The sequence below is a fragment of the Yamadazyma tenuis genome, chromosome 4, assembly GCF_029203305.1.
Source record: "Yamadazyma tenuis chromosome 4, complete sequence".
NCBI lineage: Eukaryota > Fungi > Ascomycota > Pichiomycetes > Serinales > Debaryomycetaceae > Yamadazyma > Yamadazyma tenuis.
In genome coordinates, this window is record NC_089464.1 from 252,776 (window position 1) to 270,075 (window position 17,300).

General features: G+C 41.3%; 7 protein-coding genes across 7 annotated transcripts; 2 read left to right on the forward strand and 5 right to left on the reverse strand. All coding sequences in view use genetic code 12, as the record gives it.

The window, feature by feature from the left end:
* Positions 1–59: 59 nt before the first annotated feature.
* PSN45_003193 (uncharacterized protein) lies at positions 60–3,923 on the reverse strand (the record flags this gene model as incomplete). The annotated part of the gene is made up of 1 exon (XM_006684500.2): positions 60–3,923. The coding sequence occupies one exon, from the start codon at positions 3,921–3,923 to the stop codon at positions 60–62; it is 3,864 nt and encodes a 1,287-aa protein (XP_006684563.2).
* An 864-nt stretch (positions 3,924–4,787) lies between these two features.
* On the reverse strand, positions 4,788–6,698 carry plb1_2 (lysophospholipase; the record flags this gene model as incomplete). Its single annotated transcript, XM_006684499.2, has 1 exon — positions 4,788–6,698. The coding sequence occupies one exon, from the start codon at positions 6,696–6,698 to the stop codon at positions 4,788–4,790; it is 1,911 nt and encodes a 636-aa protein (XP_006684562.1).
* A 409-nt stretch (positions 6,699–7,107) lies between these two features.
* On the reverse strand, positions 7,108–8,616 carry PSN45_003195 (uncharacterized protein; the record flags this gene model as incomplete). The annotated part of the gene is made up of 1 exon (XM_066158027.1): positions 7,108–8,616. One exon carries the CDS (start codon positions 8,614–8,616, stop codon positions 7,108–7,110), a length of 1,509 nt encoding a protein of 502 aa, XP_066014124.1.
* Positions 8,617–8,730: 114 nt separating this feature from the next.
* Positions 8,731–10,533, reverse strand: DAL4 (Allantoin permease; the record flags this gene model as incomplete). Its single annotated transcript, XM_006684497.1, has 1 exon — positions 8,731–10,533. The coding sequence occupies one exon, from the start codon at positions 10,531–10,533 to the stop codon at positions 8,731–8,733; it is 1,803 nt and encodes a 600-aa protein (XP_006684560.1).
* A 1,881-nt stretch (positions 10,534–12,414) lies between these two features.
* PSN45_003197 (uncharacterized protein) lies at positions 12,415–15,384 on the forward strand (the record flags this gene model as incomplete). The annotated part of the gene is made up of 3 exons (XM_066158028.1): positions 12,415–13,911; positions 13,989–14,014; positions 14,085–15,384. 3 exons carry the CDS (start codon positions 12,415–12,417, stop codon positions 15,382–15,384), a joined length of 2,823 nt encoding a protein of 940 aa, XP_066014125.1.
* Positions 15,385–15,453: 69 nt separating this feature from the next.
* On the reverse strand, positions 15,454–16,077 carry PSN45_003198 (uncharacterized protein; the record flags this gene model as incomplete). Its single annotated transcript, XM_006684785.1, has 1 exon — positions 15,454–16,077. One exon carries the CDS (start codon positions 16,075–16,077, stop codon positions 15,454–15,456), a length of 624 nt encoding a protein of 207 aa, XP_006684848.1.
* A 278-nt stretch (positions 16,078–16,355) lies between these two features.
* Positions 16,356–17,243, forward strand: SEC13 (GTPase-activating protein S13; the record flags this gene model as incomplete). Its single annotated transcript, XM_006684495.1, has 1 exon — positions 16,356–17,243. The coding sequence occupies one exon, from the start codon at positions 16,356–16,358 to the stop codon at positions 17,241–17,243; it is 888 nt and encodes a 295-aa protein (XP_006684558.1).
* Between the last annotated feature and the right edge of the window lie 57 nt (positions 17,244–17,300).

The following is a 17,300-nucleotide window of genomic DNA, read 5'->3' on the forward strand; positions in this document are numbered from 1 at the left end:
CTTGTAGTAACTTCAAACTAATTCATATATATATTTATTGCTTAACATTGAGCAAAAATCTAATGTGTAAAATCTGCTTGGGTGATTTTAGATTTATCACACAACTGTCTGAAAATGGAATTTCTATCCATGAATAAATTAATTGGAGTATCATACTCCATGGCCACACCTTTATCAAGAACCAATATCTTGTCATAATTAATGATGGTTCTCAATCTGTGAGCAATACAAAGAATTGTACAAAAGTTAAACTCTTTTTGAATAGCCTTCTGGATTCTGGCATCTGTAGCATAATCAACAGAAGACGTGGCTTCGTCCAAAACCAAAATCTTAGACCCTCTCGCTAAGGCTCTAGCAAAAGATATTAATTGTTTTTCACCAGAAGAGAAGTTTGATCCTTCGATTTCAACAACACTATCTAAATGGAACTTTGGTATCTTGTGTTGATCTTTTTCCCCTTTGAATTTCTCAATCTCCTCTGGTTCTAACAATCCAGTTCTTCTGAGAGCGTCCCAAAGAGTATCATCATCCGACTCTCCAAATGGATCCAAGTTTCTTCTAATGTCACCTTCAAATAACAATGATTCCTGAGGAATAATGGACAACTTGGAACGAAGATTATTCATTCCCAAGTGGGAGATATCGATGCCATCAATATTTATACTTCCTTCAGCAAGAGGGAAAAGTCTGAATAAAGTACTGATGATAGTAGACTTACCAGCCCCAGTTCTACCACAAATACCCACTTTCTCGTTAGGCTTAATTCGAAGAGAAACATTCTTCAAAACCTTTGGTAAACCTTCTCTGTACTTCATGGAGACGTTATCAAAAACTATTTCACCTTTTTCAGGCCATGTGGGAGCTGGAGCAGTATCATTTCTAATGTATGCTTCTTCTTGTGGTAATTCATTGGCATATTCATGGATTCTTTCGAATGAAGTCATATCATTTTCCACCATTGCCAGGAATCTGATGACCATTGCCAACATAAATGGAATGGGCATGAGATACGAAATCACCAAACCTGAAGAAGCAGGGCTGATATTAAATGTCCGTGTTATACAAAGCATTGTAATAACAAACACGTAAAAAACACTCACCCCAATCATCTGAATAGTTGCCCATCTTTGAACACCGTTAACCAAAAAAGATGCTTCATTTGTTTTATCCAAAAAAAGATCATTATTGTCAATGAATCTATCAACAGACCTGTAGGCCTTGATGACATCCAACCCACTTAAACTTTCAGAAAAATTGTTGAGGACTAAAGATCTTCTGGTGGATTCCAATCTTTTCAATTCTCTTGAAGAGGCCAGATAGACACTCCCCACAAGGATACAACAAACCATTATGAATGGAATTGCAATAGCAATCCAGGGAAGATAAATGATATTCAAAACAAAAATACCAATGACATATGCTAGCATGTATATCACAAGTCTAGCATTATCGACTAAGTCATTATCAATAGCATCAGTATCTCTTGTGAACCGATTCAAAATTCTTCCTGTAGGAGTAGCATCAAGAAACGACATGGGTACATGCAAGATAGATCTGATGGCTTCAACATTAATTCTTCTAGATGCTACAATAATCATCCGAACGATTATAGTAAACACGAAAGCCAACAATATAACAGACATAAAAGACAATAAGGCATAAACACCAATGTAAAAGCCTTCAGATCGGTTTTTAAACTTGTTTTCGGTCCAGAATGATAACCACACATTAATGAAAAAGTCGGAGAAAATTGCCAAAGCAAGAAACATAAGATGAAAGGTACACGCAACCCAAGAAGGGATCCTTCCAGATCCCAAATCCAACAAGTTTAAATATACTCCTAATTTAACTGAATTCTGTTTACTGATTTCATCTTCAACCAACTTTCCATCGGTTCTCCATTCATCTTGAATCTCAATCGCTTTGACTTCCAACCCAAGTTTTTCTTCCTCTAAAACTTCTTCTTCTGCTTCTTTCTCTTCTGCTTCTTCCTCGTCTGCTTCCTTTACCGATGTGTCGTCTCTGTCCCTATGGGTCAACATTTCTCTAAATTCGCTACTTGTTGCATTCAATTCATCCATCGTACCAAAGTCAATAGAACCATCCTTGTGTACCATTACGATTTTATCGGCATAGCCCAAGAAAGACAACTGATGAGTAGCCAATACCTTGGTTTTAGTTTTCAACATTCCCAAGAAGCAGTCCTCCATGATACTTCCACCGACTTTAGAATCCACAGCCGACAAGACATCATCAAGAAGAAAGATATCTTTGTTGGCGTACACAGCACGAGCCAAGTTTAATCTGGCTTTTTGGCCACCTGACAAAGTGACCCCTTTTTCACCAACTTCAGTAAGGTCATGGGCTGGTAGTATATCCAAGTCAGCATTCAATGAACAGGCATAGATTGCTTGTTCGTACCTCTTTTCATCAAACTCTTGTCCGAAAACGATGTTGTCTCTGATTGTAGCATTTTGCACCCAAGGAGTTCCACACAATAATAACTGACCATTAACCTCCATATTACCGTTGGTTCGTTTCATCAAGCCAGCCATAGCCTGAAGGAGAGACGACTTTCCTGCTCCTACGACACCAACTATCATAATGAAGTCACCTTTGTTGATATTTAACTCGACATTTTGCAATGCATAGCCGATCTCTGGAGCTTTTACGGCTTTCTCGAGCTCTTGTTGTTTCATTTCAAGCTTTTTTTGTTTCTTCTCCTTTCTGGACTTCTTCAGGTCGGTTTTTTGTTCTTCTTTAACTTCAGGGAATTTTTCCCAGACGAATTCACCACTTTCAATTTTTATAACAGTTTGGTCAGCATCAGTATCCAGAGGTAACCCATCTGGATTGAATTTTACATGTTCATCTTGAACATAATCCCCTGAACTCAAAAACCCGAGTATTCTTCTGATGGAAACTATCCCATCCACAACAGCACCAGCTGATTGGGGTACAGAGATGAAAATATCAGCAAGAGACCCAATCACGTTGACAGATGAAAAAATATTAGCGGGAGTGGTTTTACCTTTTGCAATTGAAAACACCGTGATAAAGCAACCCAAAGAAGCTAGAGGAACCACTGAGAGTGCCAAACATAGAGATAAATTCTTCAAGGTCTGAAGCATAATTAAGTAATGAGTCTCTTCTTTCCTTGCAGCACCCACCGCTTTTAAGTAGGGGTTTTCCCAAGAATAGTACTTGAGGACTCTCAAACTGTTTATGATTTCTTTGATTAAAGTGACTCTTTTGTCTGTGCTTTTAAGGGACAAAAGTCTGTACTTCATCATGAGCTTTACAAACAGTGCCATGACCCCTCCTAGCACCAAGATCATCCCTATGGCCACCAACACAGCCACCCCAAGATTCACGGCTAAAATGGCAATCGTGGCAGCTAAAACAGCAGGAAATGTCACAAGACGAGGCAACTCCGATATGGCTCTTTCAATCTTGGCACAATCGCTTCCCACCATGGATGTGATTTTGGCGGGTGAGTAATTGTGACGACTCCTGGAGTTTGCATTGAAAGCTTTGTTCAAAAGGGCTTTTGTCAAGATTGCGGTGGTTTGAGATCCAGTAAACATCGTCAAGTAGAAGTACAGATTGAATAATGCAGCCGACAAGAACACGAGTAACGTGACACCGATGGCATATCCTATCCCGGCATTAATTTTTGTGTCGGGGAATTCTGCCTTCAAAGACACGAATTCAATTAACTTTTTAATAGGTAATGCAGAAAGAGTGGTGGCCATCTGGCTACCCATCATTAACACAAAACAGACCCTGTACCGCCATTTGAACATGGCAAAGAATGTTCGTACACCCACAATAACAGGGGTGACGTAGGCTTCTGGCACCGCGCCTTTTTGTTGCATGTATTTCTGTTTAGCAGCCTCATCAAGTCTGTTAAAGTGGTCCATAAAAGTCTGATGATAATTTTCAACCAACAAATCGGGTTCAAGGTAAAATAAATCAGCAGCCTGAAGAGTACGGATGTAGCCAACTCGTAGCATTGGTATCATCCAAGCAAATGAGAAGTTTTTTATTCTATGTGGTTTGGGTAATGGTTTTCTCTCATCTTCGTATGGCACTGGTGGGATCAGTTTGGAAGATAAAAAAGACAACAATCGCTTTTGTCGCACGAGTCCTCCTGAAATCGTAGCTTCTTCTGAAGTTCTACTACCAGACATCTTTGTAGAGATCTTACGTAGAACCTATGGGATATAAATACTTATATTCAAAATATTTCGTCATCCTCATCTTCATGCGGCTCCAGCCTTGTAATCCCGTTTACTACCTATCACCGCCAATAATCGCCGCTATACAACGGTTTTTGGCGGGGTTAATACCAAACTCCTTCCATGACAAGCTAGTGCTCCGTGATTCTGGATGCATGAATGCTAAACCTGGGTATCGTCTGGTCATCCACGAATAAATATACAAAATCTCACTAGCTGCAAAATAGTCAAAAATAGTTCAATTAGTGCAAAATACTTTCAGGAGACAAAGGTCTTAGTTTTTCATGGAAAAGTGGTTCACAGTATGAGACTCTAGTTCCTGAACTTCCGCGAAGAATGAAGCTTTGTCAGCCTACGTAAAAGTCCCTGAACTGTAAAATTTAGCTCTGGTATTTAGGCTCAATATTACTCAGCAATTATTTTGCCCATTCTTATTTCCGCTCGAGCGATATCTCCGCCGATGACTGATTTCAAAGGGTTAGACATACGACCGTGACTTACTTTTATTGTACAAATCCATTTTATATATACTATTTGCATCTTTCCCTACAACCCAAACACTTCTGTATCGGACGTGTACGTCTGACCCTCCCCAGCTCCTACTAAAGCAAACGAGTCGTTGGTCAATCCGGAGTCTGTGAAGTTGACTGGTGGATAATAAACTCCTTCAGGCTCATATCTTTTACCATCCCAACAATACTCCTGAAAACATTCCTCACACTCATCCGATGGTTCTATTCCTTGCCTTTCTTGTTCTCTTTTGATAAGGGCACATCCGACACACTTGGGCCAATTTTCGTCGATTGTACCGTTGAGTCTGGCAGCGGTCTCGAATCCATTTCTAACCATACCTTTTTTCTCGTCATCAGTATATGAGAGCTTGAATAATGATGTATTGGAGAAGAAACTGTATGGCCTGTTGGCAATATAAATGACAAGCGGAGGAACCACGTCATCTTTGATCAAATCTGTCAAGTTACTAGCGTCGCAGCCAAAAAAAGTTGGTTTTGCAGTCAAATTATTGTGGAGAAAAGTTTCCTCATTAGGTACATATGGAACCACCAAAGACTTCCCTTGACTCTCAAATTGACGTTCGTATGCCGCGATTAATGGCCGTCCATTGGGCCAGTTGTCTCCGTTGTCCATGGCCACGACTGCATCGATTTTCCGGTGGGTGGTCAATAATGATGAAATGGCCAATGTTTCGTTAGCCAAGCCCCCATCCATCAAGTATAGGGTATCATTATTGGTGATCAGATCAGAGCCAGCATACTGCGAGCCCTTGAAGGGGTTGGGACTATACTGGGCAATATCAAGTTGATTATCGGATAAATAGTCCAAAAACCGGTTGACAAAGTACTTGAGCACGACATTCAATGAGTTGCAAGTAGGACAAGTAAGTGAACTCAAAAATGAGTTGAAAAGCGATGATGAGGTCCCCATCACGTAACCGGCATTATCAAATCCCGCCACACATGAACCGTTGGTTGGTTCACCGTTGGTGACGTTTGTTCCCAAGTACTTGATATCAATAAAACTGTTGACAGAAGGATCAAATGACCCCATCTCAAACGGATTGAACTCAAACACAGTTGAATTCAAGTGGTATGTGATGGTGTTTGGCTTTCTTCCGATAGCCGTGAACAAGGGGAATGGCATATCATAATTCTGGAAAGTCTTCATACCTCTGAGATCAGAGAAAGTGGTGGAGGTGCCATAATCATCTTCACCTTCCTGAAGAAGCTGATAAGACAATCCTCTGGCCCATGGTTCGGTTATGGTGATGGGGAAGCCAGCATCTTTCTTCCTTTGCATGTCATATTTGATTCCTACCTTGTGAGACGCACTCACCACATAGTTATTCAAATGCTTGACAAATCCGGTGAAACTATCGAAAAGCACCGAAAATGCAATGGTCCAAAGCCCCAGAGTTTCAAGAAGCTGCCGTGTGTCCGTCAAATTCCAAACATCGTAAGGATCTTCCAACACCACCTCTTCTACTGTGGGGAAATCCTGCATCACCAAAGACCCAACCAACCAAGATCCTCCAGAAAGCGAACTGAGATAATTAGCACTTTGTAACACTCCTCCCAAGCCGTACTCATTTGCATCTTCCGTACGGTTATCTAATGCAGCCAATTGGCCAGCCCCAGCAAGCATGGCACGGTAACCCCCACCACTCATGGAAACAGCTATATTAACATCGGCCGATGAGTTTTCAAAAAGGTCTAAGCTATCATCAAGTCCCACCTTCAGCAAATACTCTTGTAAGGCACCTCTAGTCTTTTGTTTTCTTTGGTCAATCCATGACTTCTCACTGTTTGAAAGCGAGTCCCCTTCTCTTATTAATGAAGTAGTATTAGGGCATGTCACCAACCCTGGTGCGAAAGTACCAGTAGGAGATTTTGCACAAATTACATCGCACCATAGCAAAAGAGCAACCACCAACATGTTCATGATGATAAATGGCAAACCACAGAATACTGGCGATGCCAACAATTTTAAAGCATCTGTGGGGTGCGGTTCTCGGCTACAATACCACTCGGTGACATATATGCTCGGGGATATACTTTCCTAGCTGATTAAAAACTTGCCTATTGCGGCAAGTCGGTTGAGACCCGAGATTACCCCATTCGTAGGTGCCGGGTAAACGTAAATTATTTTGTGCATTCTTGATGTCAAATGTGGAGTTGGACATACAGGGGTGACCTTCATATTGCGATCTAGTGAGAGATGGGGAGTCTTGTGTGAGTTGGGGAGTCTTTTGTGAGTTGGGGATTCGCCAATAAATACAAACATAATAAATAAATAAATAATAAACAAATAATATGCTGAAAGTCTCATTCGTGTCGCATTGTTATAATTATTAGTCCTGCCGTTTAACAATATCGTGAATTAGACTGTTGGTTTCGAACGGATTATCAATGTAGAGATTGTGACCTCCTTCTCCAACAGTATGAAACTCGGCGGTTTGTGTTTGGGTCTGCTTATTGACCAATTCCACAAGCTTGGAGCCAGCTTCGGAGTTCATGAAGTCGTATTGCCCATAGAGAAAGTGTACCTCAAACTTGTCATCCCATTGGTTATTCTTGAGAAACTCATTAAACTTGTCGAAAATTGGGTGCTTGCTAACGGTACTAGGGGTGAGGAGATACTTGATGTAGATGTCTGAAACGGTGCCATTGGTAATGGAGTTGTACAAATACTCGATGATTAAATGGCATTCTCTATTGCTTCCATAATGTAAGTCAATTTGACTTTTGAACACTTTCTCAGGTCCTCCAAGCTTGGTAATGAGCTTGTTGATTTTGAATAGCTTTGAATACCACATTTCGTAGTATTTGGCCACTCCCCAAGGGCCCATCAACTTTAAAAGTCTGGGTAAATATGGCTGCAAATCATACCAATGCCTCACGGTTTTGCGTGGAAGAATCGGGATCCGACTAAGAAAATTGTGGTCTGTCGGGTCTAGGGTGGGCTGTATCTTGTTCGGATCTTCGAACTTAAGAGGGTGCTTAATGGAGTGAATATGCCTTTCTACCCCAACTGGAGACAATAGAATCAAGTTTCTGAGGTGATTGGGATATCTTACACCATATGAAGCAGACCAGTAACCTCCGTAGGAGTGCCCCACAAGATAATCGATCTTTTCAATTCCTGAACTTTGTCTCCATCCGTCGATACCTTCAAGGTAATAGTTTTCGATTTCTTGCAAGATTGGAGTGAACTTCTGTTGGTACTCTCTGAATTTGTCTTCTTCAACCGAAAAAGATTTCACCAACTTGTAGTACTTGTTGTATAGTTTCTGGCGGTCTGTGGGCTCTGGGTCATCTAATTTCACGGGAGGGCATCTTTCGATTGGCCAGCCATTTATAGAAGTTGAGCTCGATTGGATCTTGGGATTGGAAGAGAGCCCAAACGAAAGATTATCCAAAAAATGGACCTTGTAATTGTGATTCATGTCCACAAACTTGTCAATGAGCTGGAAGTTTCGGGCAAAACATCCTAAAGAAGCCCCATATCCGTGGACAAACACAATATGTTTGGTGGGCTTTTGGCTATCATTAATCACCTCAAAGCACACTTCATTGATAAAATTCCCCTTATCATCCACGGGCACTTTCTTGTTGCTAACAGTCACATTGAGGTTCTTGCGGTGCTCGGCACTGTACACCAACTCCACCAATTCATCTTGTAAAGTTTTGAGCCTGTTGGGTTTGAAAGAGTTGAACCAAATTCGGCACAAGTCTGAGAATGGAAGGTGTTTAACCGGTTCCGAAGGTTTATAGTGGGAAGGTATCTGGAACGTTCTGCGGGGTGTTAGGCCCTTCCAAACGGCTACCGCAACACTTATACGCTGGGTTCCAAAAAGCATGCTGTTTGCTAAAAATGCTCGCGAAGTGATTGTGATTTCGGCTCGTGGATTTACTGCAAAAACAAATGCGTCAAAATTATCTTATATTACACTCACTAAAATTTACTCGAAGAATTAAAAATTATCATCTTGGCCACGGTTATATCTTCCCGAAACATAACTCAAAGATTTCTCAAGGCCTTCGTGAAAAACATGACCTTGTAACTCATCTTCAAAGTCTTCCACATCTTGATCTTCTTCAAACCAGCCTTTCTGAAATGCTTTAACCTTTGGAACACCAGCAATCGGACTAAGACGACACAAGATGGCATAGACCAAGAAAGCGGAAATGAAACCCATAAAAAAGTTCAATCTGTAAACCTTCTCGGCACCAATTGGTACAACGTGAGTTTCAGTAGCACCCACGAAACCGACAATGTTAGGCAAAATACCACAAATGTATGCAACATAAGCTCTCCAGTTACAACCGATTCTGTTGTAGAAATAGAACGAGCGGCTTTCGGGCTTTTCTGGGGCGTGCAATGAGTACAAGTGGGTCAATTTCAAGTAGCCTCTTCTGACGTAGTAGTAGTCGCAAGCAACAACACCAGCAATAGAAGACAAGAACACCGAGTAAGCAGACAAGTAGGTGGTGAACATACTGGCACTAGAGTTCAACTTCCATGGGTTGATAGCCAAGGCCAAGGCCGCACAAATGTATCCTCCTCTTCTAATGTTGATGTATCTGGGCAATAAGGCGGTAACATCGGTACCAAATGAGATCGAATTGGCACAAATGTTAGTACCCAACTGAGCCACAGCAAAGGCCAATCCCAAGAAGAACACACCGGCTCTATTACCACTGGTGAAATTGTCCAAGAACTTTGCCAATACATCGATAGGGTTCCAAAGGGTCTCACCGTACATGGAACTAGAAGCAGAACTCACCAAAATACCAATCAACGATGTCAAGGAGAAGCAGAAGGGAATCGAAACTGTGTACACGATATATTTTAACGAGAAGGTTGGCTTGTCGGCAAATCTGGAGAAATCAGGAGCATTGACAATTAAGGTTGCAAAATTGGCCAACGAGTTCAAGGTAGATTTAACAAAAGCCCATCCTAAATCACCGCCCAGTACCGTGGCCTTTTTGTGGACCACAGGACCTATACCACCGGCCTTGACGATGGTCCACACCAAAAACAAGATTCCGGCAATTGGTGTCACATAGGCCTTGAACGTGAACAAGTGTCTCACTTGATGAGGAGGAAACCAGATGGCTGGCAACGAGAACAACCAGAATAAGAAGAAACTTAAAAACTCAAAACTGGTGAAATCACTGCTGATGTGGTTAGGAATTCGGGTGTTCAAGTCGTTACCAAAGATGGACTTCAACATCACCTCTATACATGGTCCAGCAATGGCACATTGCACACCATACCACACACAACTCATCACCACTCTGTTGAAAATAGGCCATAACGACCCATATATTCCAAATGAAGATCTGGCAGCCACTGGGAACGAGATGTGATACACAATACCAACTCTCGAACCCAAAGACACAAAGATACCACATAAAAAGTATCCAACCCACACCGAAAGCCAGGTTTGCCACCAGTTCATGGTGGCCACTCCAGTAGAGGCAATCTGCCAAGTACTGATATTGAAAGAATCGGCAACCCAGAAAAATACATAATTGTACCAAGACCAAGTTCTTCTGGCATTTTCAACCGGCTTCAAGTCATAATTGACCAAAAACATCTGTGAAGTGGTTAAATCGCCCTTCTCTTGCACCTCCAACTTCTTCGACAACCGGGACCAAAATCCACCTTTGTCTTCGTATTCAGATAATTCACCTTCGATGGAGTCCGACTCATTCTTGACGCTGACATTATTAGTTTTCTCAGCCTTTGTGCTGAAGTTGCTGGCACTCATATTGCAAAGGTTAAGCTTCTTATAATTTTACAAAAAAACACACGGGATAACCAAGATATTTATAAAGCCAGAGAAAAAGTCTTATAGCTCATCTTTTCCTATTGAACGATAAGAGCGTGAGATCGATAATAATAGAAAGGCAATTTGGTGCATACAAATTTTTCAAGATCCTGCATGAACAAACGCAATTAGATAATTTTGGCGCTCCAATGACAACTGTTACTCATTAAGTTGATGGGCCGGCAGGTCCCCCTTCCAACCAAGATAACAGGTGATAGATCCAAGGAGTAGGTATAGGTGTTATCTACGGTAATCAACTGTTGGGACCCGCCTCCCGCTTAGCACATCGCTGGCCCGTCCAACCGGGGCCGACTCACATGCAGTTACTTTCCTCAGAACGGCCCGCATATCCTTCGCGTGTCCAGATACAAAGGGTGCGTAATCCTTATAGTAAAGGGACAAGCTATCAACACCTTTCCAATTTTGACTCTCGTTACAGAAAACGAGACTCTCTCTTAGGGGATTCCTCTTGTATTTATATTTTAGCTGAGATAACAAATGCCGTTTCCTGGCCGGCGAAAGTTCTTATCTTGCTTTGCCAATTGCGTGATAGGGGTTTTGTTGTGTTATCTGCCGATTATTTTTTTTGTACTATGACTTCCGTTTTGAATACCCAAGGTGGGTACTTTGCGGACTCAGATTCTAATCTATTGTTACCAATGTTCGTGGAAGTATTTGCAAGACTCGGATGACTTTGGTATTGTTTCCATTTTTGATGAGTTGGGGTCACTTATTCCATGCTTCATTGCATATCGCTTCCTGAAAATAAGGCTGTGGGAATTAATTGGCCCTCTTTAATTTCCCTAGTTTAAGAGGGGCCTCCTACCCCTGGCTCGCATTGGGTTGCGCCGATCGGGTTGCTTTCTACACGAATCCTTAGGTCAAGCCGTGCGATAACAAACCTCACACTTGTGCTAATAGGAGCGGGGATAGGGTTCCTAAAAGAGGTGCAATTACAGGAGTGGTTTATTCGCTTGCAGATAAGTTTGATTACCGCTGGGGAATGTTGAAATGAGATCTTTTGGAGGTCCTTGAAGACCAAGTTCGCTCTACTTCAGTTTAGTCTCTTTTGTAATTCTTGCGAACTTTACAGAGTTTGGTCATTTATAATATTCTAGGAAGGCACAGGTCGAGAATCTCTTTCATGGCGTATGACATACCGTAAACCTTGCTCCCGTGACGGTCGTAAATTAGAATGCGAATTCATACCTACAATAGAAGATGCTGACCCATACTACCATACTGCTGCAATAATTTGTGTACTGTAGTCACCTTGTAATTCTTCATCTTATAGAAGGCTTTTGTGGAATATAAAGCTCCCAGTCCCATATTCAACTGGCTGATGTTATTTATCCAGCGTACAGTACATTATTTGAGTCTTTTGTGCACAGCTTCAAAGGGGTTAAGCTGCCGTCTGGTGGTGGCTGCGAAATTATTTCCATGTTGAAGTACAAACAAGTTTTAGTCAATATCAGAAAGAAGAACCAGGTAGAATCTCCCATGTAAACAATACGGGTACTCCAAGGTTCCATCATGAGTAGTCAGTTTCACAATTTCTGACTGGTTCTGACTGGTTCTTATTCATCCGACATAGCCACGTACTTAGTGTCCCTCTCTACACCCCTTTCCTCTCTCTGTAGAAGACTACTTGGACTGATCTGAACCTCCCAGAACTATTCTGTTCTCCTCTACCCCCCTGAACCCCCTCAAAAATGTCTATTAACGGTCTTCCACCAAATGGCTAATTTCCGCCAGTGCACTGCCGATTTGGATGCTGCGGAGAAATATTATCGTTAACTCACTAATCATAACTGTGTTCATATGGCCCCAACCAAGGAATTCGACCCTCCACGAGACGAGGAGCTTCTACCGAGTGTTCCTCTTCCTGAGTTGATCACCTATATTCTACCGGATTTCTCGGCCTTCAAGCATTTCCAGCGGGATTTCGAACAACTGAATGAGTTCCATTTGATCGAGTACACCAAAACCACAGGATTCGATATATATTTGGTGGAACAATGGGTCAACAACCGCCTGATAGGTTCTCTCATATCCACTTACACGGGAAATACCAATAACGAGGTCCGGGTCGTTAAACTCACGGTGGTCAAAAAACCGTCTAAATTTTACCCTATACGATTCCAAGAATATTTGAGTGAACTAGTCACAAACCATGCAAAACTTAAACAGATGAACTTGCCACCCGAAGATAGTGAAAATCAAGAGAGCGAAGTCAGGAATCCTTCGGTCGGTGGAAGCAATGAAGAGTATTTGTTCATCACCAATATCACTTCCTTACCATCACATTTGAGTTTAATCCCTATATTGGGAGGTGATATTAGAGTCGTGGAAGATGAATTTGTGGTGAACTCTAACTTGAAGAGACTCCGGTGCAGTGGAAGATCTATTTCCTTGATCACCCCCAAGATCTCTGATGCCAATGAAGACAAATTCAGACGGATGTACCGAATCTATAACTTGAACGTTCCCATTAAGTTTGCGGTTAGAGAATTGATCAACATTATCCAAACGTGTTTGTTTTATTTCGATCTTTTGGATGCCCGGTACTGTGATGGGCTATTATGCAACAAGACTGAAGAAGCCATAATAAATTGGTGGAATTTGATAGGTTTACCGCATTTCAACATCAGACCTAACCACAGCGATGGTATTTTGCCTTCACGTACAGTGGCGGCCATTATCAGTTTGACCATAAGCATCAAGATTCGACTTCAAATTTTTGGTGGCTGTGACGTACCAAAAGATCCCTTTGACTTTGAAAACTTTATGATCTCCATTGGCGAATTCCAAAGACAAGTTAAGTTGGAGAAGAAGAGAAAGTTGGATATTGAAACTCTAGGTAAACTTTTCTACATCACCAGCCAAAAGATAAATCCCGACAGAGAAAAGCACAAAATTGATTACGAAGCTGGAGATATTTCCATCGAAAATATCAGCACTAATTCTTTTGCAACTGGGGCAATCTTTCCCTCGACTCCCCAGAAGAAAAACAAGAGCTACACCAAAGAAATCAGAAAATTGACGAGTGCTGTGAAAAACACCGTCCAAGATAGAATCTCTACTGTTAATAAGCCTGATGACGGGATAAAGACTGAAGCTTCCCCCAACAAGACTTCGGGAAGATTGAGAGAACGGTTAGCCAAGCTTGGTGAATCAAGTAATCCATCTGAAGTTGAAACCTTGAACTTGGAATTGTTGGTCAATAATCATTTGGTTGGCAGAACTTTAAAAAGATTATGGTATGGGTTGAGTGAACATAAAACGGACGCTTCATTGTTGTTGGATAAAGATCCCCTGGTGAGAAAAGATTTGTTGACAAGTCCTCGGCTTACTTCTGTTCGTTCTTTTGATCACCATTCTCATCACCCAACCAGCCCCACTCAAATGACTCGTCCACAAAGTCCACCAAACCATGGTCATGGTTCACATCATCATTCCCATTTGGATCCCCATGGGAGCCATCATCACAGCACAAACAAGCTTTATAAGTTTGTTAGTTTGAGAGATTCGATTGCTAATACCCAGAAGATATACTATGAAACCTCTAGGTATTCAAGAGGTCTCAACCGGATGAAGCTTGGCTTACAAAGAAATTTATTACTTCCTCAGCAAAAGAAGCTTTATCCTAACGCTTCAGCATTGAGAAGATCACATACCCAGAAATTTAATCCCAACTTGATCAATTCTTTGTCCACTGTGGATGCATTATTGAAGATCCCATCCGATAATTCAGATGATGCTAAGAAACCTAACTTCATCATTAAGGAACAACCCCCCAAAAAGTGTTCAGCACCTAACTCTCAGGACATCATTGTTAGGTTTGACAAGGGATTGAACAGAAGAAATTCGTTCCCCTTTGTTCAAGATCTGGGGGAAACTAATTTAAACTTGTTGGAGTTGACATACGAAGGAGGTGCGGAGATCTGCAAGAAGTCGACTTTAGTGAGGCGCCATAGCCATTCGATTCTTCAAGAATACGACTCTGATTTGATCACTTTAGAAAAGGTTTCGGTCAATTACTTGAATGATATGAAGTGTTTGATAGAGTCTGACATTTACAAAAAAAGCCTTCAAGAGGAAAATTCTGGTATGAATAACCTGACTCTTGAAAAGAAGTATAAGAATTTGGACAGTGATCTTCAGAAGTTGAAGTCAAATAACAAGCAGTTGTGCACTAGTAAAGCCAAACTACACAATGAAGATTTACCAAGTGTAATTGAGGCAAACATGAGAAATCTTTCTCCTAACATTGACAGACTCGTATATGAGTCAAGAATCATTATCAAACGGATCAATGAACTCGAACAAAACTCCAAAATATTAAAAGCAAAATCTAAAGATCAAAGTTACACCAAGATAAATAATATCGTCAACGACTTGATTTACCTGCACCGGTTTCACCGAGTATTCAAAAACCAAGAAGAGAGAACAGAAATTTTACTCAAACTAACCGGGGGCAATGAAGAAATGGTCCAAATGGTTGAACGTGAAATAAACCATGAAGAAGAATCAGCAGGATTCTTTCGAATCTTTGTGATGTTCTTGTGGGAAATGATCATTTTGATATTTCAGCTATTCAAGTTTGATAGGTCAAAGATGAATCTTGATAGAATCAGGCAAACTTGGGTAAAGCTTGATCCTAATAGGAAATATATTAATAGGGCATACGAATTCGTGGGGTATGAACCTACTGGATCCAGTGAAAGCGGATCTCGAAGTTCAAGGAGAGGATCTACTTTCAGCTCCTCTGGTACCGTCAACGAAGACTAAAAAAGGGCATAGCATTGTAGATATAGGTGAATAATTCTACAGACATTAATACAAAGGCAACGTAATAATTCATGAACTAACAAAAGTATGATGTATCTGGTTGAGTTTCTGTATGATTTGATTTAGGTTCTCTTGATATTCAGTTGACAGGAGGATTTCGTAGTTCTGTTCGATTTGCTTGCGTAATTGCTCCATTAACAACTCCACACTTTGAAGATTTTTCTTCATCTCCACGTTGTTGATATGTAAGGACAAAATGTTCAGCTTCAAAAAGTCATCCACATAGTGAACAACTCGGTTATTGATTGCCGTATAATCATCTTTGGTGATTTTAGGCTTATTTTCCATGTACTCCTTCACGCTGTACACCATTTCGGAATTATGATTGACCAACTCGGAAATCTTCTGTCGTATATACTCCTGTTTCTGAATATCCATAACCAATTGCAGCCTTTGTACTTCGAGGTTTCGAATCATTTGCGTTTCGGCATCAACTGAAGTCTGTGACTGGGAGTTTCCGTTCCCATTAATTGTTCTAACCTCTCTCAAAAACCCCGGGAGTTCGTTCTCTGGAACCAATTTTTTCGACAAACGTTCCAAGGTTTCCACCTGTGTGGTGGTATCCAGGAGCTGTGTGGCCAAGTTGGAGATCAAGTCGCCCAACTTCAGGCCGATATCGCCAAATTCCTCCATGAGTAGCCTCTTCCGTCAATAGCTATGGGGCGCGCATTCCGGGTAAACGCACTCGACTGATGATAATGGAAAAACAAAATTCAAGTCTCAAATCGAAACGACAGCAACACGTCTGGATAGAAAAGTAATTGTTTTTCATCTATCTGACGATATCATATTGATCTCGCTATCTCTAGAACTGTGATCCTAAGTGTCAGCCCAAATCGATCAATCTTGAAATCATTCAATCTTCGATCCAATTCACAAATCACACAACTACAAATAAAAAATACTCAACAATGGTTACAATTGGTAACGCCCATGATGATTTGATTCATGATGCAGTTTTGGATTACTACGGTAAGAGATTGGCGACCTGTTCTTCAGATAATACCATCAAGTTATTTGACATCGAAGGTGAATCCTATAAATTGGTGGAAACTTTGGTGGGCCACGAAGGTCCTGTGTGGCAAGTTTCCTGGGCCCATCCCAAATTCGGGTCCATTTTGGCCTCCTGCTCCTATGATGGCAAAGCTTTGATCTGGAAAGAACAACCAGAAACTAGACAATGGTCAATTATAGCTGAACATAAGGTTCATCAAGCTAGTGTTAATTCGGTATCTTGGGCTCCTCATGAATTGGGAGCCGTGTTATTATGCTCTTCTTCTGATGGAAAAGTCTCCGTGGTTGATTTCAAAGATGACGGAACCTCATCGCATGTTATATTCGATGCTCACGCTATAGGAGTGAACTCTGCATCATGGGCTCCAATTACTAGTGTTGATTCCAAGTCTCCAACACCTGAAAGAAAGTTTGTCACTTGTGGATCAGACAATTTGGCTAAGATTTGGAAATTCAGTGCCAAGGACAATAAGTACGTTGAAGAAGCCAGATTGGAAGGTCACAGTGATTGGGTTCGGGATGTATCCTGGTCTCCGTCGGTTTTAATTCGGTCTTACATTGCAACTGCCTCTCAAGACCGTACGGTGTTGATTTGGAGCCAAGACAAATCTGGAAAATGGCAGAAACAACTTTTGACCGATGAAAAATTCCCAGACGTTTGTTGGAGATGTTCATGGTCTTTGTCGGGCAATATATTAGCAGTATCGGGAGGTGATAATAAGGTCAGCTTGTGGAAAGAAAATTTACAAGGAAAATGGGAGTCCGCCGGAGAAGTGGATCAGTAAGTTGTATAATGAATGCCCAATAGTATAATGCCCCAACAGATGAGCCAAATAACCCTC